The 20,273-nt window shown below is 53.8% G+C and overlaps 2 protein-coding genes across 4 annotated transcripts; both read right to left on the reverse strand.

Moving 5' to 3' along the window:
- Positions 1 to 1,067: 1,067 nt before the first annotated feature.
- On the reverse strand, positions 1,068 to 12,827 carry Crtc2 (CREB regulated transcription coactivator 2). 2 transcript variants are annotated; one of them, XM_005411457.2, is made up of 14 exons: positions 12,569 to 12,826; positions 9,449 to 9,550; positions 9,256 to 9,372; positions 8,097 to 8,158; positions 6,666 to 6,734; positions 6,412 to 6,515; positions 6,304 to 6,333; positions 6,090 to 6,154; positions 5,950 to 5,999; positions 5,575 to 5,819; positions 4,832 to 5,235; positions 2,448 to 2,717; positions 1,836 to 2,022; positions 1,068 to 1,721 (listed from the first exon to the last, which is right to left on the reverse strand). In XM_005411457.2, the coding sequence occupies exons 1-14, from the start codon at positions 12,719 to 12,721 to the stop codon at positions 1,501 to 1,503; spliced, it is 2,079 nt and encodes a 692-aa protein (XP_005411514.1). In that variant the 5' UTR covers positions 12,722 to 12,826; the 3' UTR covers positions 1,068 to 1,500. The 2 variants fall into 2 exon arrangements, 1 of the variants encoding a protein (XP_005411514.1); XR_001232183.1 differs by lacking the exon at positions 1,068 to 1,721 and adding an exon at positions 2,186 to 2,252 and having other exon boundaries at positions 1,930 to 2,022; positions 12,569 to 12,827.
- A 1,534-nt stretch (positions 12,828 to 14,361) lies between these two features.
- Slc39a1 (solute carrier family 39 (zinc transporter), member 1) lies at positions 14,362 to 17,884 on the reverse strand. Of its 2 annotated transcripts, none has more exons than XM_005411458.2 (4): positions 17,772 to 17,884; positions 16,893 to 17,117; positions 16,607 to 16,737; positions 14,362 to 15,279 (listed from the first exon to the last, which is right to left on the reverse strand). In XM_005411458.2, the coding sequence occupies exons 2-4, from the start codon at positions 17,083 to 17,085 to the stop codon at positions 14,623 to 14,625; spliced, it is 981 nt and encodes a 326-aa protein (XP_005411515.1). In that variant the 5' UTR covers positions 17,086 to 17,117; positions 17,772 to 17,884; the 3' UTR covers positions 14,362 to 14,622. The 2 variants fall into 2 exon arrangements, with proteins under 2 accessions (XP_005411515.1, XP_013363682.1); XM_013508228.1 differs by lacking the exon at positions 17,772 to 17,884 and adding an exon at positions 17,342 to 17,433.
- Between the last annotated feature and the right edge of the window lie 2,389 nt (positions 17,885 to 20,273).

Here is a 20,273-nt window from a genome sequence, read left to right on the forward strand (position 1 = left end):
ACCCCCCCACCTCGGCCGCCGGCCGTGACCCCGGCTAGCGCCTGCCCAGCGCCCCGCCGCCTGCAGCGCGACCCCTGGCGGCTGGGAGGGCCCCCTGCACCCAGCGGGTTTCCCCGCAGCTCTGGCGTCGCCCCGGGACACTGACCCCAGGTAGCCCCAAGTCCGAGGTGCGTCCCGGTCCACCCTGGGTCCCAGGTCAGACGGGGTGTGCTGAGCCACAGTGGAGGCCTGAGAGCCTAGACTTGGTCTCAGGTGGCTCCCCCAGTTTTCAGGTTTAGGGTACATTGCATTTCCTTCAAGCCAGAGCTAGGAGCTCTCAGTTCTCTTTTCTGGAACTGACAAGAGTTTTGGAAAGAGGAAGGGGAGAAGCCGGGACTGCAGGGAGTGGAACAGCACGGAGGTGGGGTAACAGGATGGCCAGGTGGGGAAAAAGCAGAGGCCCGGGACTGAGGCAGAATGAGGAAACCTCTTCATAACGTGGTTGGGAAGCAGGGACTGCTCAACTGAAACTCAGATAAAGGGTGTAGAGACGATGAGGTAGAGGATGAGGGCGTGGGAGGGCTTCTGTGAGACAGAGGCTTGCCTTGGGCCCTGAGGTATAAAGGACCATAGGGGGCTGGGGATTTAGCTCAGCGGCACAGTGCCTGACTGGCAAGTGGGAGGTCGTGAGTTCAATTCCCGGTACCGAGAAGAAAAAAAAAAAAAAAGACCATAAACTGAGCCAGGTGAGGCGCTCCTGGAGTTCAGCTGTTACATCCCTTCTCAGAAGCCAGGCCAGGGGCCGAAGAGGAGTAACTTACCTGGCCAGCCAGGGTCCCTGTCCCTGATGCTGTCTACAACAGAGCCCCAGCATGAGGGCACATGAGGTGACATCGTGCTGTCATGGAAGCTACTTCCACCCTGGGTCCCACGTCCAATTTGAGGTATAAATTCTGAGGCTGGCGGAGCTTCTACAAACCACAGCAGTACTGAAAAGGGGCAAAAAGCCTGCCAGATAAAAGCCCTGTGTCCCAGAAACTCCCTGCATCTCCACCCATACGCCAAACAGCAGCCAACCACAGCAAGGCTCTGAAAGGATTTTTTTATTAACATATAATATATTTAATAAAAAATAATATCCACTCTGGCTCTCTCCTCCATTGCAAGGGGAAGAGTGGCGAGGAGGGGCTGGCACTGCCCACCCCTAGGCATCCGGACAAGCCCTGCCTCCGGGGTTCCCTCTACCCCCTGCTCTCCAACAGGCTCTGACCTCCAGACAGACGGTTTTCAAAGTTACAAGTGCTTCAGGCCCTCCCTTGAGCTCCCCCACGCCCATCCGTTATGTGGAATCCAGGAGCCACCGGACAAACCCCTTGCCGTTTCTCATTCTTAGAATCCTTCATTCATGTCAGAAAGAGAATCTGGGGCAGAGAGTGTAGTCTCCACTGGCCAGGGGAAGGGAGGAAAGGGTGGGGTCAGTGATAGGGTGGGGTCAAGAAGAAGGATGGTGGCGAGGCCCCCTCACTGGAGCCGATCACTGCGGAAGGAATCCTCCACGGCAGGGTCGGGCAGCAGGGCGCAGGGGTCGCTCAGCATGTTTAGCCCTTCCAGGCCCAGTGGCTCCATGTGCAGCTCATCTTCCAGCCCCAGCCCCAGCTCCAACCCAGCTGCCGACACCTCAAAGCCAGGAACTCCAGCCAGGGCTGCTGCAATCTCCTTCGAGAAACCTGGGGAAGAGTCTCCTGCGGGTAGAAGAGGAGGATGCCCTGTCATCTCCCAAGAGCCCTCAACCGCCTACTATGTCAGCAAAGCTATCGCTGCCTCCTGCCACTCCCCACCACCCCACACCACCTCACCTGTGAGGATGATATTAGGTCCTGAGCCATGGCGGGAACAATGGGTCACGTTCTGGTGGTTGAGGGTGTGAGGATCCTGGGGACCATCTGCCGGCCCCTCACCCCCTAAAAATCCAGGCCCTTCGGAAAAGCCAGAGGAATCCAGCACCAGGCTGGTTGATGGACTCTCCATGCTGAATGTCTCCGGCTACGGACACAGAGAGACCTTGAGAAAGTCTCCTGACACGTCTGTCCCCTCTGCCCAGCCATCTTCATCCACCCCAAAAAATGAAGGCACAGACAGACGGAGGTGGCAGCAAGCAGAGCAACAGAAGCAAGCACGGGGCCCGAAGTACATGTGGGCACCGTACCTGCTGGGCCAGAGCATATGCATGCCAGGAAGAGAACGGGTCAAGGCGGGAGTCATCAAAGAGCAAGCTGAGCAGAAACAGAGGGGCAGGAGGAGGGGTCAAATGCGGGACAACAGGAGCCCCAAGCCGGCAGTGCTGTTACCCAGGGTGAGGGAGGACCCTTCCCCCACATCTCCTGATTTGCAGTGTACCAGAGACAGCACTGCTTAGGCCCCCAGACCTGCCCCCCCCCAGCCTCAGAGGGCAGACCCTGAGTACTCACGTTCCCCAGGCTGAAGTCACCCCCTGGCCGGTGGTAAGGGTGCTGCATGTGTCCACTGGACCCAGAGGGGTATGGAGGCCCATAATGAGGCTGCCTGCCTGGGGGCTGCCCACCTGAGGGCTGCACTAAGCAGGCCTGAGAGGGCAGCCCTGGCTGCTGTGGAGGCTTTGGGTTGGGGGGCTGGGTAGGGAGAACCAGGCTTGGGGGACTGTATGGGTATGGGGGCAGCCGCTGGTCAGTAGGCAGTTTACTGGTGTCCAAGGGGACGCCCTGAAAAGCAGGGAGGAAAAAGGGGGCCACTTAGTCTTCAGTGTGCTCCCCTAAGAAGAACTCTTAATCAGGCTCCCCACCCTTTAAGCTGCATCCATTCTAAACACAAACACAACACAATCCCATTGCCCCAGCCCTGGGGCTGGCAGCAGTCACTAAACAGTGCTGAGTGAGGACAGCGAAGGGGAAACAGATCCACTCCAGCCATGGTCGTCGTCAACTGTGGGACCTAGGCAGTGGCCAGTGACAAACACTGGTGCCTGCTAGAGCCACAGGGCAGCCAGGGGCTGCTGTCCCAAAGCCCTGAAGAGGCCAGTGGGAATGGGAGAGGAAGGAAGGGAAGTAGGAAAAGAGGGAGGAAGTTCCTTTAGTCCAGGCTCTGGGGAAGCAGACTACGGACTGGCCTGGCCTCAGTCTTCCCTGCAGCAGAGGATAAAATGGAACACAGAGCACACATTCCAGGAACAGGATGGAGGAGGAGCAGGAGGAGAAAGCAGGGCATCAGGACGAAGAACATGAGGGTCGAGGGGAATGAGAAAGGAAATTGTAGGAAAAAAAGGAAAAAAACTTGAGAAGAAAAAAAGGATAGGGAAGAAGAAAAGATCTAAGAATTTTAGCATTCAGGAAGATGCCCCTAAAGTTGAAAGGTTTGGAGTTCCAACCCCAACTCTTCCAAACTTGCTGTGTAAACTCTGGAAGATAATTTTCCTCCTGGACCTGTTTCCTCATATAAACCATACAGGGGAGGCTGGGGATTTAGCTCAGCGGCACAGTGCCTGCCTGGCAAGCGCAAGGTCGTGAGTTCGATTCCTGATACCGGCGGAAAAATAAATAAATAAACAAACTATACAGGGGTTGGGCTCCATGGTCTGAGAATCTCTGACACTATGAATTCTATCAAAGAAGGAGGGGAAGTAGGAGACAAGATGGGACAGGACAGAGGCCCAGGGATAAAAATCAAGACAAGAAAAGACAGGAACCCAAGAATGGTGGTGCACGCCTACAATCCTATCACAACAGGAGGCTGGGGCAGGAGGATCAGAAGATCAGGAAAACTTAGTGACTTAGAATCTATCTCAAAAAACAAAATAAAACAAATAAAAAATGGTTGAAGGGAGAGTAGGGGAATGGAAAAAGAAAAGAATCAAGTTATATCATGTATAGGTACAAATTCTCTATGATGAATGTGATCATTGTGTATATTTTAAATGTACCAACAAAATCTGATTGAAGAAAAACAAACAAACAAAAAAACCGGCTGGGCATAGTGGTTCACACCTGTAATACCAACACTAGGGAGGCTGAGGCAGTAGGATCACTGTGAGTTCAAGGCCAGCCTGGGCTACACAGCCAACTGAAGGCAGCCTGAACTACATAGTGAAACACTATCTTGGGGAGGGGCGGGGCAAAAAGAATAAAGTTTCAATCCTCACCACCACCAAAAAAAAAAAGAAAGAAAGGAAGACGAAAGAAAGACAAAAGAAAAAGGATAAACTGCTGTCTACTAAGCATGCGCCTATGCTAAGCATGGTGCTAGGTACCTATTTTTGCAGTTTGTAAAAGGTGAAAGATTTATACGATCTGAGGAAAAACCAGAGTATTTATTTTTGCAGTTTGAACCTAGTGTCCACTAAGCTACATCTCCAGGATCTTCCCCGCTTTTGAAACAGGGACACAATAAATTGCCTAGACTGGACTCACACTTGAGATCCTTCTGCCTCAGCCTCCCAGAGTTGCAGGGATTATAGACATGTGCCACTACACCTACCTTCTAAATACTTTTATGTATATTATTGCACTGGATACCTACAACACTTTCCTTGTTTTATAAATGAGACTACTGAGGCTCACAGAAGTCAAATAACTTTTTAAAAAAGATGGCCAGGATGAGGCAGGGACAAGATTTTAAACAGGACAGCTTAACTGTAGGGTTTGCACACATAAGCAAAGGAGACAAGATGGACACAAGGCGGAGCAGGTGGAGGACAGAGGACTGATAGGGGCTGGGTGAGACGAGGGGTGCAGGAAGTAAGGGGGAGAAGTGTTTGAGGAAAAGAGAGAACAGGGCAGGAGCGGGGGCGGGAGACAGACACAGGGAGGGCAGCCACGCATACCTGAGTGATGGAAGACAAGGTGGGTGACATTGTTGGCGAAAACTGTTTGGGCAGCTGCTGTTGGGACCTTCTGGCGTCCACAGGGCCCGCGGGCAAACTCAGGGGGCTGAGGGGCACTCGGCGGTGGCGGGGGGAGGCCCCAGGGGCAGAAGCTGGGTAAGGGGGGGTGCCCAGGATGGGAGAGGAAGTGGAAGAGGAAATGGAGGAAGAGAGGGCCGGGGCACTGAGTGACGGGTGACCCAGGGAGGTGGCAGGCAGTGGGTGGCGGGCCAGGGAGGAGGCGGGCAGGGAGGGGTGACTGTGGGAGCCCTGGAGCTGGGGCTGGGGACTGCTCAGGGAAGCCTGGAGGTTGGGATTGCTCAGGGAGGACTGCAGGGAGGGGTGGTTGAGAGGTGAATGGAGTCCTGCAGGCACAGACAAAAACCAGAGATGCCAACATTACAGATGAGAAGGGGGCCCCTCTCTGCCCAGAAGGGGCAGTAGAAAGCAGACCATGGAGGTGGCAACACGATGTCCTCCCTACTCTGTCCCTGACAGCAAGACTGCCCACCTGGCGGCTGCTTTCCATCTGCCCTCGGAAAAGCCACACCTACCAGTTCCCACAGGCTGAGAATGGCAAGGAGGGGCTCCTGGGACCCCGGGCTGGTGGCCGGTGCCAGTCACAGGATCCAGTGGCAGGATCCTGGCTCAAGCTTCCCTCCCCTTCTTCAGCTGGAGAGCACACGGCCAGGACAGCCACTCACCCGGCGCACTGTAGCCGGGGCCCAGGCCCAGACCTCCGCTGATGCCCAGGTGGGTCATGGTGTGGGTCAGGTTGGAGGTGCTGCTACCCCCACTCAGGCTGGGGTACGCTGTCTCCTCAGGGTCCAGGGGGGTGGGCAGCGGTGGGGGGAAGTGCAGGTTGGTGAGGTCAGGCAGGGAGCCCCCCGTGCTCATGGCAGGTGGGAGGACAGGCACACTGGCAGGCTGGTCAGGAGACGGGAAGATGCTGGAGGGAGGGCAGAGAAAGACAGAAGCAAATGCCAGGGAGTGGTGGGTGGAGAGAGCAGAGATGGAGCTTCCTCATCTCCTCAGACTTCCCATCCCCACTTCTGAGCCAGCCTTGCAGGAACACTTACTTAATTCCAGGGACTTCGCAGGACCGAGGTCGGGAGGAGGAGGAGGACAGCTGAGAAGAGAAGGAACAATGCAGAAGCGAGGGCAGAGCTCCATGGGCACTGGGGAGGCACGAGGGGCATGGGGGGAGGGGCCCGCCTACCTTCTTGGCATCCCACGGTTTCAGCAGATACTTGTCATCGAGCAGGTTCTCCTCCATGGCAGGGACTTGAAATGGAAAGACTGGTGAGGGGGAGGCTGGAACGGGGGTCCGGGGGACAGGACTGGAAGCAGAGGCAGACGGGGGGAGCCCTGTTCCCACGACAGCCCAGAACCCTGCAGGCAGGCAGGGCCCACGGGAGGTGAACAGCACATACCCTTGGCGTCCATTTCGCCATCCAGAAAACCTGCGGGGAGGAGCGGAGCTGGCTGTGGTGCCCGCTTGCCTTCCACAGGCACCCCAGCCAGAGAACTCGGCCACTCACCCCCGCGGCGGCTGGGCAGGACACTGGGTGGTGCGGGGCCTGGATAAGTGTCCTGGGAGCTGGGGTTCATCACACTTGTGTGAAGGGCAGAGTCAGAGCTCGTCCTGTAGGGAGCAGATATGAACTGGCAGCAGTGACAGTCCTCTAAGTCTCCAAGCCTGCCTGGCTGTGTCAGAATTGGGTGTGGATGAGACAGTAGCGCCCCAAAAAGTAGGGATGAGAAGAGACAGGCCTAAAGAAGGCAAGCGCCTCACCTGTTAAGTGCTGAGGGCAGTCGAAACAGCTGTCCTTTCTCTGCAGGGAAATTGCCCCAGGGCATTGTCCTGGGGTAGAAAACAAAGTCATTACACAATGGAGTACTAACTCTACCATAAAGAAGGGTAAGTCTTTTTTTTTTTGTCTTTTTGAGGCAGGGTCTTGCTATGCAGTTCAGGCTGGACTTGAGCTCACTTTGTAGCCTAGGCTGGCCTCAAACTCATAGCAATCCTCCTGCCTCAGCCTCCCAAGTGTGGGATTACAGGCGTGCGCCACCATGCCCAGCAAGAAGGATAAGTCTTAAGTCTAAGTCATCTGTAGGAAAATGGATGTACCTTGAGACCGTAATATTAAGTAAAATGAATCAGACACACAAGCTGAAATATGGCACGGTTTCTCTTATATGTGAAGCCTAAACAATAAATAATTTAAAGAGCAAAGTGGAACACTGGGAATACAGCTCAGCGGCACAGCACCTGCCTAGCAAGCTCAAGGTCGTGAGTTTGATTTCCAGTACAAAAAAAAAAGCAAAGTGGAAGACAGACAATAGGAAACAGGGAGATAGGTCTTTTGCAAATGGGTTGTTTTATATGTTTTTTGTTATTGTTGTTTTTGAGACAAGATCTCACTTTGTCGTTTAGGCTGGCCTTGAACTCACTACGTGGTCCAGGCTGGCCTTGAACTCATAGGGATCCTTCTGCCTCAGCCTCCTGAGTGCTACTGGGAAGGGGACCAAGAGATAAAGTAGGAGGGGAAAAGAGGAAGTAAGAACAGTTAAGCTGTGCTAGGTACATGCACTGACTCCCCACAATGAATACAACCATTATATGCTCCAAACATGTACTGCTAAAAACTTAAAAGGAAGAAAGTCAAGTCGAGAGGAAGAGAAAGGCTGGCAATGGGCAAATAGGCAGCATGGGGGTTGGGACAGCCAAAGGGAAGGTCGAGAGGCAGGGCATCAAGGATCAAGCCTTTTCCTTTCGTGTCTTCTGATGCTACACCCACACATCTCCTTCCCCAGGCAAAGAGATCTAGAAAGGCTGCAAGTCCTCTGTGCCAGGACAAGCTGATGGGAATGTGGAAGCCCAGCAGCTCTGCTGGATAAGAAAGAATCCTGGGGCTCAGATGGATGGGGGTCAGACAGCCAAGAGTATCCCGGTACTCACCCCTGGCACCCACCCTGGCAGTGGGCAACAGTTCTCCCCTGCCACCCTCCCCCACCCCTCCTCCTCCACACGCCCCAGTTTGGCTATAGTTCCATTGGCCTTACTCTGGCTGGACTGGGCGGCTGGGCCACTCGTGTCAACATAGCCCAGACTGGACTCTGACCACCTACTCCACTGCCATAGGAGGCCCTGTGTCCCAGCCTCTGCCCCATCCCCTACAGAGTACGGCAGAGTGGCTAGGAGACTCGCCTGCCCCGGACTCACCTTCGCCAGCTGGACTCCGGGGGAGGAGACAAGTAGGCAGGGCTGTAGGGAGAACTGTCGATGTGAACAGCACACGTTAAGGAAAAAAGTGCAGAGGAGATGGGTGGCATAGAGACCAGATGAAAAGACTAATGGGGCCAGAAGACGGTTATCTCAAGAAACACCACCAGAGCTGGAGGTGCGATCCCAGCTACTTGGAAGGCTGAAGCAGGAGGATCACAAATTCAACCCTAACCTGGGTAACTTAGGGAGACCATGTCTCAAAATAAAACTAATGTTAAAAAGAGCTGGAGATGTAGCTCAGTTAGCAAAACAACTGGATTCAGTCCTTAATACAAGAATGAAAAAACAAGGAAGGAAACACATACCTTTCTCCTCTACAAGGCACAACAGTAAGGTTAAGAATAGAAGAAAAACGACTAGAGGTGTAGCTCAGTGGTAGAGTGCTTGCCTAACATGCACCAGGCCCCGGGTTCCAGCCCTATCACCACACAGTCAAAAAAAGCCAATGGAATTAGACTGGGAACAATCTATGAGACTGGGCAGGGCTTAGGCGCCACAAATGTGTAAATTTCTGAGATTAAATGCTGACAACAAGTCAGGTAGGGTGGTGCACACCTGTAATCCCAGCACTTAGGAGGCTGAGACAGGAGGATTGCCATGAGCTCGAGGCGAGACTGGGCTACATAGTGAGTTCAAGATCAGCCTCAACTACACAGTGAGACCCCGTCTCAAAAACAACAACAATAACAAAAATTAAAAATAAAAACAGGGCCTGGGGATGTAGCTCAGTGCGAAGGCCCTGGATTCAATACCCAACACTTGACCATAAAAAGAAAAAGGGGTTGGGGGAAGAAAGCTAATAACCAATGTGAGAAGGGATCACAGTTCACTCAACAGGAGACAACTGGAGAGCCCTGCCCGTACAGGAAAGTAAGCTAAAGTAACGTCAGCCAGGACCAGCCAGAGGGGGAGGGCGCAGCCTCAGGGGCAACGATTCCGTCACGGCAGCCAGCACAGACACACAGGTTACAGCCACTTTCCTGGGAGCCTGATAAAGGTGAGCTAGTGGAAAAGGATGGAACTGGGTGACATTTTGAGTCCCTGGAGAACCCCTCCCTGCCCCCGGCGCAGCTCCCACAACCTCTAGGAAGGATATGTGGCGGGGGTATCGGCGGAGTGGGGACACCATCCTTCGGGGGTCTCTCTGCACCCGTTCCACCAACCCATGGTGCCGAGTGCTCCGCGATGAATCCAAAGGTGAGTGGAGGGGGCTCTGCCAAAGTGACAGGTCAGTCAGCGGGGAAAGCCACCCGAGAGCCTCTGCCCAACCCAGGCTCGTGTCCACTCACCTGGAACTCGGCGAGGCCACAGCCAATCTGGTTAACATTGGGCAGAGAACCACCGTAATGGGAGCTCCTTGTGTATGCCAGCCGCAGTTTTTGGGCCTGCAACTGAGACATGAGAGACAAATGGGAATATCAGAGAGGGTTCTAAGCCCCATTCCTTTGGCCATCCTTGCCATTCCTGGCAACAGGATGTCCTGCTCCTGCTTTTAAGGTATCTGACGGAAAAAAAAAGCCAGGCTCAGACTAAAGATCCACCAAGACCTGGTGCAAACCACTCACCCAGCCCCTTGGCAGCCCCTCCTTGCATCTGTGAGCTCACGAGCGCCTGACAGCACCCTGCCAGGCAGGGCTCAGCACTGCTCAGGCCCTGCCTCAGGCAGCATCAGTCTAAGCTGTCCCTAGGGCCACCAGAGGCTAGCCACAGGGACAGGTGCCCTGGGCAGTTCTGCTTTCAGTTCCAAATGTGCCCAGCACAAATTAGAAGAGCTCCATCACTGCCAGCCTCCCCGCTTCACACTCTGGACAGCGTAGGTTTCTCAGGAAGATTCCACAAAGCCTGCACCTCTCAAACCAGAAGACCCAAGGCACGGAGGCTTTCCCAGCTAAAAAAGTGGTACCAGCAGGGCGTGGTGGTGCACACTTATATCCCGCACTTGGGAGGCTAGGCAGGAGGACTGTTATGAGTTCGAGGCCAGCCTGGGCTACAGAGTTCAAGACCACCCTGAACTGCACAGTCACATGCTGTCTCAAAAAGACCAAAAAAAAAAAAAAAAAAAAAAATGTGGTGCCAAAACCAAGCGGCATTTTCTCCAAGATGCTAAAGCCCTTGAGATAGCAGGGAAGCCTGGAGAATGGGGGCAGGGGAGAGGACAGAAGCCCACTCCAGGCTGGGCCAGAGCCACCCCCTGGCCTCATTCCTGTTTACAAGAGACATGTCCAGCACAGAAGCAAGGCACAAACCCTCAGCCTAACACGAGTTTGTCTGCAGCTCTCTTGTCCCTGATGAGAGGTGAGTAGCTACTTCCAAGGTTCAGCCACTATCAGAAGCCAAACAGACCCAGGCCAAGGCCGGTGAGGAGGACAGCTGAGGAGGGGTAAGTTCTGAGTTTCCAAGGTCACAATGTTGCACATAAGCCAACATCAGACGTGCCTTTCTGTTCCAGTAAGTCAGCTCAGTGAGTTCAGTGGCCACTGGCCTCTGGACCACTTCACAACTACTGTTAATATTATACATATGGCAACCCCAACTTTCCAAAGGTATAGGCTCCTATGGCCATTTCTTTCTTTCTTTTGTCTTCGTCTTTTTGAGACAGGCTCTCACTCTGCAGTTCAGGCTGGCCTTGAGCTCACTTTGCAGCCCAAGCTGGTCTCAAACTCACAACCATCCTCCTGCCTCAGCCTCCCAAGTGCTGGAACTACAGGTGTGCACCACCATGCCTGGCACTCCTATGGCCATTTCTGCCTCAAATGATCCCTCCTAGCTGGCCATGCCACAGGCTGAGCTTCCGGTCTTTCATCTCCAGCTAAGATTTTTGGAGTCCCAAGCCCGGCCAGGTATATCTACTACGCTTTTCTGTATTGAGAGAAGTTACGCAGTAGAGAAAAGGTAAGGGCTACCAAAAGAGGCTTTTCCAAAAACCAAGACACCATAAAGATAGAAACTTTGAGTTTCTCACAGTCTTTGTCGTTTTGCACATACAAGCCCTCAGGATCACATCATGCCCCTGCTAAAATCATAGTCCAGAGGGCAGGCCCTCAAACTGTCAGCTGGAGAGTGGCCTCTATTCCATCTTCTTGTCTCTGTCCCACCACGATCAAAAGCTTCCAAAGGGAACAGTTAATAGATCACAATCCTCATGGTGGTTAGATCGGGTTATGAGTATGCGCGTACACACACACACACACACACACACACACACACACGCGTGCGCGCACGCGCGCGCGCACACGCCTCCCCACCTATCTTTTTCTATTCTGACTCCTACAAACTAGGGCACATGTTCCCTAGAGACTCCAAGGAGAAAAATACAAAAAAAGACTAACAGAATCAAGGGAGATACACACAAAAACTCAACCAGAATTACAGTCATAGATACAGTCAGTCAGCCCAGCAGAAAGAACCCTGAAATGTATTTATGTTCCACCATCTCCTCTTGAATTCCTCCCAACTCGTTGCCATGAAGGATCACTGCAATATCCTCACCTGCTGTTGTGAGAATAATGTGTCCCTAAATTACAACTGCCTACTTGCTGAGCAAACTCCTGCCCTGGCTCCCTCCGACAACCAGTTCTGGGAAGCAAAAAATCAAGGGTAGACGGGCTTCAGGGGCAGCTTGACAGTGCCCTGAAAGTTCTTTATGTAATTTCCTAGGTATGAATATGCCCGACACACAAAGGAGCCTCCAAGACACTCCTGAAATCGACATACAAAGCATCCATCTCCCTAGAAGGCTCAGCACACTTGCATATAGGTTAACCGAACAACCTGTAGCAAACTACCCAGTTGTGATTCGAAGCTCTACCTTTCCTTCAAGGCTGCCAGGACTAAACACCAAGTACCAGTGTGTGTGCAATGGACCTCACCTTCACGTCAGGAAACCACAGAAGTATTTGAAAAAGGAAGCAGAGGGACAGGACGCAGGAGGGGACTTCCTGGCCCGCTATACCCAGCACTGCTCCTTCAAACCACTCAAGAGGCCCTTTCCCGTGGGTACCAAAGCGCCAAGCGTCTCCTGATAGCACAGAGGAACCAGTCTGGAGAAGATCACAAATCCAAGGGCGGTGAGGGACAAGGAAGGCATCCTCCCCAGCCCACAGCCCTCGATTAGGGATGCTTCATTGCAGTCCTCCAGGGTACTCCGCCAGGGATGCAAAGGGACCACCCATCCCCGCCAGACTTCAGGGCCCATTCTCCTCTCGGCCCACTCCTGCCGCACGGACTCAGCCCCCAAACCCAATCTCTCCGGAGTTTCGGTCTTCCCGGCAGAATCCGCCTTCCTGCCCCGGCTCCCGACCCGCGCCTCGCAGACGGCGGCGCCCACCGGCCCTGCCCGTTCCGCCTCCTGGCCGCGGCCCCCGCCCTCGCCCCGCCTCCACACCCTGCTACCCGGCGCGGCCCCTCACCCGGGTGGAGCCGATGTCCATCATCACCTCCTCGAAGGCCGCCGTCTCTTCGGCCTGACGCTGCTTCTGCAGCGCGATCTTCTCGCTAAACTTGCGCGGATTGGAAGACGAGGCCGCGGCTGAGCCAGGCCCGTTTGCCCCCGACGTCGCCATCTTCCTCCCGCGTCCCTCCCCGCCACCTTCCCAGGACAGGCCACGGCCTCCGCCGCGGGCCCCAGTGCGGCTCCCCCAGCCGTAGCCGCCGCGGCCTCCGCGAGCCCCGCGGCCCGGCCCCAACCTAGCCCGGACCCGTGGCGCGCGGCCCGCCGGGACCCGTAGTTTGTTTACGCGACTCCCTCACGTCCGCGGGCACGCAATGCGGGGAGGAAGCGGACTCCACTTCCCGGCAGCCTCGTGAGCCGGGACTCTCCCCGCCCCAAGCCCACTCCCCGCGCGAGGCAGGCTGGGAGTAGTAGTTCCAAATCCGCGCTAAACCGACGAACGGGAAGGGGCAAGGGATTAGGAGAGGAGAGGAAGAGGGAGGGAATGAAGGGGAAGGGAAGGGGTGGAGACAGGTACCAAAGAAGGAAGAGACAAAGGAGGAAAAATTTGGTCATCTTCAGGAAAGGGCACTGATGGGGCCGAGTGAAAACAGTGAAATGAAGGCTCTTGAAACAGCGGTGAACATCTGGGACTCAAGTCCTCTCTGGCTGGCAATGTTCCCACCCCTGTCCTAAGACAAATGAAGCCAATACCGTAGAAATGCATAGAAACATGTTTTATTTGGCTAATATGTCCCAAAACAGGTCAGTTAGTAAAATAGATTCTAAAGAATATGGCCTATACACAGCCCTCCCTCCCCAAAAATATCCCCGGGGGTGGTCACTTCTCTCCCCTTGGACTCATCAGGTATAAAAAAGTTTGGCAGCTTTGTGTTTACCATCTGGGTATGGGCTACCATATCCACGTCCCTCCCCTATTCCTAGGATGCAGCAGAAGTAGGTGGTCGCAGGTCTTCCCTCAAGCCAGCCCAGCCAAAAAAAATTTTTTTTCCTTTTTTTGTCTTTTTGAGACAGTCTTGCTATGCAGTTCAGGCTGGCCTTGAGTTCACTTTGTAGCCCAGGCTCGTCTCGAACTTGCAATGATCCTCCTGCCTCAGCCTCCCCAGTGCTGGAATTATAGGCATGCTCCACCATGCCCAGCCCAGCCAAAATTTTTGCCCCACCCAAAATATGGAACCCAAACAAAAAGCAAGTAGGTCCCCTCCACTGAGGTGTTGAGCAGGGCCCACTGCCACATCTCTGTGCTTTGAGAAAAGGGGGATTCGTTTGGCACTTCAAAAACAGAGTGAGCAGAGCAGGGCGTGGTGGAGCACACCTGTAATCCCAGCACTCAGGAGGCTGAGGCAGGAGAATCGTTCCAAGTTTGAGATCAGCCTAGGCTACAAAGTGAGCTCAAGGCCACCCTGAACTGCATAGTGAGACCCTGTCTGAAAAAGACAAAAAAAAAAAAAAAAAAAAAAAAGAGTAAGCAGGACTCAGGAAGTCAGAGAAGGTATCAAAATTGGCAAGGAGACCATTTGGCACTAGTGCCCCTGGGAGAAGAGAAGGAGGTATGTATAGAAGGTAAGAAAAGTAGGAAGGGTCCACTGCAAGTGACAGGGTGCCAGCATAGGCTAGAACCAACAGGATGCTAACTCTGGGCCCTGCCCGCTCCACATTTTTATTCCACAGTGGCTGGGTGCCCACCCACCTCCAGCCTCCCCACTGTCAGTTTGTCCCTGTGAGTAATGTGTGACCTCTGACCCTGCCAGCCAGGATCTGCTTCAATGCTAATGTGCCCTGATCAAGCCTTCGGTGACTTGGCTAGCTCCCCTTGCTTGGGCCTGGGGTCAGCCACTTTTCTGCCCACTTCTCTCCCTTAGACATCATCTGAAAGGCTCCATTCCTTTCTCCCAGAGAACTCTTTGTCTTCATACCTCCCTTCCTCATTCTTCCCTGTTCTCCACACACTGAGAGAGGGAAGGCAAGAAGCACCTGGCAGGCAACCTCCCCTGCCCTCTAAATTGAAGGGCCCTAAATGTGGATGAAGAGTAGGCCAGTAAGCACAGCAAAACCTGCTAGGAGCAGAATGACCTTGAGGATCCTCTGCTCAGAAGAGGCCAGCTCCTGGGGCAGGATTTCCAGGAAAGTGATATAAAGGAAGGTGCCAGCTGCCATGCCCTCCAGCACAGACTGGGCCAACTGGTGCAGAGGCCCAGCGGACTCTGCCAGAGCAGCACCCAGCCCAATGCCCAGAGGTGTCATGCACGAGAAGAAGATTCCACAGCCAGCCACCACCTGCACACGGAGGTGGCTCTGCAGCAACCTCAGGGACAGGCTGACGGCCAGGATACCCTTGTGCAGCAGCAAAGCCAGGCACAGCTCCATGGCCCGAGCCCGGTCTCGCTGCAGTCCCACTGCCAGCCCCTCAAACACCGAGTGCAGGGCCAGGGAGAAGACCAGTACACAGGCGCGCAGAGCTGAAGGGGCTACTGGAGCTCCTCTTGCGTGGGGGACCCCCAGCCCATCATGCCAGTGCTGCGGCCCTCCATTCACTGTTCCCAGCAGGGCCCTTGTCTCCTCCCGACGTGGCGGCCCGGACTGCTCCTTGTAAGCCAGTGTGATCTGCTCCATCACCAGGACCAAGAAGAAGCCCATGGCCAGGATGAATTCTTGCAGGGGGAACTGGAGCTGTGGGCAGAGTTGGCAGCTAAGTGTCTGGTGACAGGACAAGATCTGATGGAGACCCAGTTACACATGTCTCACACAGAGATATTCTTGGTCACACAACAATGAAGTGACTTGGTCAGAGACACAGAAGGGACACGCAATCACACAGGTTATGGCGTCACACACAACGCTACATGAAAACCAAAGTGGCTCAGCTTTGGCCCCGTTAACATTTGGGGCCAGACCATTCTTTGTCAGAGAGCTACAGTATACACTGTAGGTTATACAGTGGCATCTCTGACCTTTACCCATATGATGCCAGGAACAAGTACAACAATACCCCTTCCCTAACCATGTTGTGACAACCAAAAATGTTTCCAGAAATTATCAAATGTTTCCTGGGTGCAAAACCACCCCAGTTGAGGGTTACTGATATAGAGACACCTAAGTGTCACATATAGGCATGAGAAATCAGGGTCACACATGGGCCCATTTTCCCAAATGCTCACACACAGAGCCACGTAATGTCACTGGGACAGAGCCACACTGTCATGGGACATTCATACAAAGGGGACAGCTCACTCAGTCACTGATACACAGAGGGTTATAACCCATGTTACTTCCTCAGTCTTGGGGAAAAAGTAACAGCAAGTTCAAGTTTGGGATGACTTCCCTACACCACTACCCACCTGTCTCAGCTTTTCTTACAGTGAGAATTCCTACACGTTAGGCTTCATCACTGCCCACATCCCACTTCCTTGGGCTAAAGCCTTTTTGGTCAGCAACACCAAGTCCCTGGGAATCTCCCCCGTCCTTCCCAGGCCTGCAATGAACTTTATCTCCAGCTCTTCAACAAGTGCTAAGGGGTCAGGCGCGGTGGCGCATGTCTGTAATCCCAGCACTGGGGAGGCTGAGGCAGGAGGATCATTGAGAGTTTGAGATCAGCCTGGGCTACAAACAGCTCCAGCCCAGCCTGAACTGCATAGAGAGACCCTGTCTCAAAAAAGCCAGAAAAAAAAAAAAAAAAAAAGGACAAAAACAAGTGCTAAGGGGATGAGAGATTCTTGGAACACTGTTAACATCCTGGTGACCGGAATGGAGCAGAAGCGCAGAGTAGATTATACACCTTGTGGGTTTCCTCAGTGTCTCAAGAGGTACACTGTGGCCACTCAGAGACTGGAGTTGGGGCAAGGAACAGAAAGCATTCTGCCCTGTAACTAAAGATTACAGTTAACAGTGCCATACGCCAAGGGCCTTTCCTAGTTGCGGAGTTACCAGATCTGAGGAGCTATGTGTGCAACTGACACGACCCCACCCCCCGGGGTCACATGCTGGGACCAGTGCTCACAGTCACGTGCAGGGCCGCCAGGGCCTCATCTATGGCAGCCAGGTAGTCGGGCAACAGGTCCAGAAGACAGGTGGCCAAAAAGACACCTCCAGCGAAGCAGCTTACTAGGCTCAGGAATTTCTGACGGGAAGCTGGGCAAGAACGCAACACAGCAAATGAACCCCCGGACCCTGACCCAAGCAAAGGCTATTCCTGTCCTCTCCTCCTCCTCCTTAGGTCTCCTCCCCCAGGTGCAGAGGACCTCCCTATCCCAGGAATCCCCAGAGGCAGGAAAGAGTGGCCTCACCGGAGCCTTCAGGGTCATGATTAGCTCCAGGCCGCCGCAGCACACAGATGGGCACCAGGCTGCAGAGAAGGGTGAGGACCAGCAGCAGCACCAGGGCCCCCAGCTTCACCTCCAGCCCCACGGGCACTGGAGGCTCTGAAGCCACCGCTTCTGGGCGCCACACCAGGAACTCGGGTTCTCCCCAGGGCCCCATGGTGGCTGTGGTAGCTCCAGGGATTCTCAGACCTAGGAAGGAGGGAGAGGTTGTCACGCAGGAAGACGGGGAAGGACGGTCAGCAGAGTGCAGTTCCCCACCCCAGCCGCTCTCTGGCTTCCCCAGTGGGGGTGACTCATCCACTCCCATACCAGGAACATTCCTATTTCTCAGACTTTATCTTTCCCAAACAACCTGTTCAGGGAGCCAAGAAGGTGGAAACTGAGCAGTGAGGCTAGTGTGGGTGTCTCGTCACCTTTCCACTCCGAGCCTCCGGGGAACTAGAGCAGCCTCCAAACAGGATCTGGAGCTGGAGTCCCCCAGGCACGCAGGAGTCAAGCCCCTTCACTTGGGCACAAGCGGCTTCAGCGAAGGGTGTCGGGCTGGGAGAGTGCTTCGTGGACCACTTGAGCAGGCCGAGCGTGGGTGCCACGTCTTCTCCCCTCCCCTCGCCCACGCCGGGCCCGGGAAAGCGAAGAGCAGGCGAGCGCCCCGCATCGGGGCCGACGACCCGCAGATTCGGGTCCGGGGGTCCCGGGTGTGGACGGGACGACACTGCGGGCGGGGTCTGCAACTCCGGACTGCGGGAGGCGGGGTCGGAGGGGGCCAGCGTCCAGAAAAGCAGACGAAGAACGCGAAAGCTGGAACCCGGCTCCTACGCCCGGCTCCCGAGAACCCGCACTCACCTCGCCTGGGGCTCGCTCCATGGTGTCCGCTCTTTTCCGGCTCCGCGTCGGGAATTCCCGCCCCCTCCCCTTGGCACCCGCTCCCCTGCGGCCGTCGCGTACCCCAGCCATCGGCCAATGACCGTGCCGGTGGGCGGATCCAAGCTGGAAGTGACGTGGTCCAGGGGCAATCAGAGGCGTGGAGCAGGAGAGGGCGGGGCAGGCGGCGGGGAGAGTCGAGCTCAGCCTGCGAGGAGACCCGGGTGAAGACCTGGGGGCTGCGGGCCGGATGCAGTAGTGAAGTTTCACGGGCTTAGTTGGCCCGGCGACCAAACCCGCGAGATCGAACGGAGAAATAAAAAGTGGGAGCTGGAAGCTCCGCAGGCGGGGTGTCCCTCCTTGCCCCATCCTACCCCAAACTCCCGACCCTAAGACCCTACCGGTGCGCTCCCTTCTCGGGACACATCGCCCACACCCACGATCAGGAAGGCTTCAAGTAATCCCAGCACTCGAGAGGCTGAGGCAGGAGGATCACTTCGAGTTCGAGGCTATCCCGGGCTGTATAGTGAATTCAAAGCCAGTCTGGATCCTGTCTCAAAAAAAGAGTAATGCTTCAGATAATGCTCTAGAAATGGAGGCCGGCAGCTTCTCTAAGTGAAGGAGAATGTGCAGATTTGGAGAGCAAGGAAGTTTAGGAGAAAGAGCGCATAGGACAGAGCAGGGTGTAAGTGAAATAGGCCATCATTTACTAATTAATAATTGCTTTTTTAAGGGGCTGGGGTTTAGCTCACGGCACAGCGCCTGCCTGGCAAGGGCGAGGTCGTGAGTTTGATTCCCGGTACCAGAAAAAAAAAAAAAAAAAAAAAAAAGATCCTCCCTAATAATGGCTTTTTTAAACTTTTTTTTCTTTTTGTGGTACCGAGGATCGAACTCATGACCTCATGCTTGCTAGGCAGGCACTGTGCCACTGAGCTATATCCCAGCCCCTAAACTTTTTTTTTGAGACAGGGTCTATCCTTCTGCTTCAGCACCTCATAGTGCTGGGGTTCCGGGCATGCACCACCACACCTGGCTCTGAACTATTTTATTTTATTTTTTTACTTGAGACAAGGTCTTGCTATGTAGCTCAGGGTGGCCTTCAAGCAATCCTCCTGCCTAAACCTCCTGAATCCTGGAATCACAGGCATGTGGCACCACACCCAGTGAAACTCATCGTTAATTTTAAAAATAAAAAATTGAACATAGTGGCATACACTTAAATCCCAAATGCTTGGGAGGTTAAGGGAAGAAGATCAGAAGTTTGAGCCCAGCCTGAGGGGTTTAGTGATTTAGCCAGACCTGCTAAAAAGAGGGCAAAGGGTCTGGGAATGTAGCTGAGTGAAAAGACTTTGGGTTCAATCCCTGGTAATGCCAACAAGAGCAACAAGTTATTTTCCCTCTGTGGAGCTTTCAATTCAGGGGAAGGAGTTAAACTAGCGCGTGATGGCCAAGATTTTCCAATTTTAACATTAGGGGAAGCTGACTGCACCTTCCACTTAATCATTTCTACCCAGACAGCTACAGAAAACCACTTGAAATACATTTCACCACCTTTCTTGCTCTCAGAAGGAGAGCACAAAAACACCCCAGGCATCCAAATTTTGGTTCAGCTACTTCGAGTTTTATATGATTTATATGAGATTACAAGATTTATATGAGAGCGTAACCTACTCAGGACCCCTTCTGTCTCTCAGGAGCTGTTTCTATTCTCCATTCCCACATTCTGATTCCCCATTCCTTTTCTTCAATAAATATTCCTACCCTTAAAAAAAAGATTTAAACCGGGCCTGGTGGCACATGCCTGTAATCCCAGCACTTGGGAGGCTGAGGCAGGAGGATTATTGTGAATTCGAGACCAGCCTGGGCTACAAAGTGAGCTCAAGGCCAGCCTGAACTGCGTAGTGAGACCCACTATAAATAAATAAAGTGTACATCCTTCAGCTATTTGGTGGGCTTTCGGATGTATATATCCTATACATATCCTTGATGGCCGGGGCAGTTTTGCCCGCATTCTCAAAGTGCACAAAAAGATCTGAACCTCCTTTTTTTGTACTAGGAGTCAAACTTACAATGTCATGCTTGCCAGGCAGGTGCTATGCAGCTGACCTATATGTCCAGCCCTGTTTTGTTTTAGTTTTTGTTGGCGTGGGGGTTTCCTTTTTTTTTTTGAGACAGGGTTTCACTATGAAGTTCAGGCTGGACTTCAACTCACTTTGTAGCCCAGGCTGGCCTCAAACTCACAGCAATTCTCCTGCCTCAGCTTCCTGAGTGCTGGGATTACAGGCATGTGCCACCACATCCAGGCTGTTTTGGTTTTTTGGAGACAGGGTCTCACTATGTAGCACAGGCTGATCTCAAACTCATGGTGATCCTCTTGCCTCAGCCTCTCAAGTGCTGGGATTATTGGTGTGTGCCACCATGCCTGGTTTGAACCTCTTGATTTGCATGATTTTATTGGGTTTTCTGGGTCAAGAGAATAATAAA

This window comes from Chinchilla lanigera, unplaced genomic scaffold (assembly GCF_000276665.1).
Source record: "Chinchilla lanigera isolate Chin_1 unplaced genomic scaffold, ChiLan1.0 scaffold00144, whole genome shotgun sequence".
In the NCBI taxonomy this organism is placed as follows: Eukaryota; Metazoa; Chordata; class Mammalia; order Rodentia; family Chinchillidae; genus Chinchilla; species Chinchilla lanigera.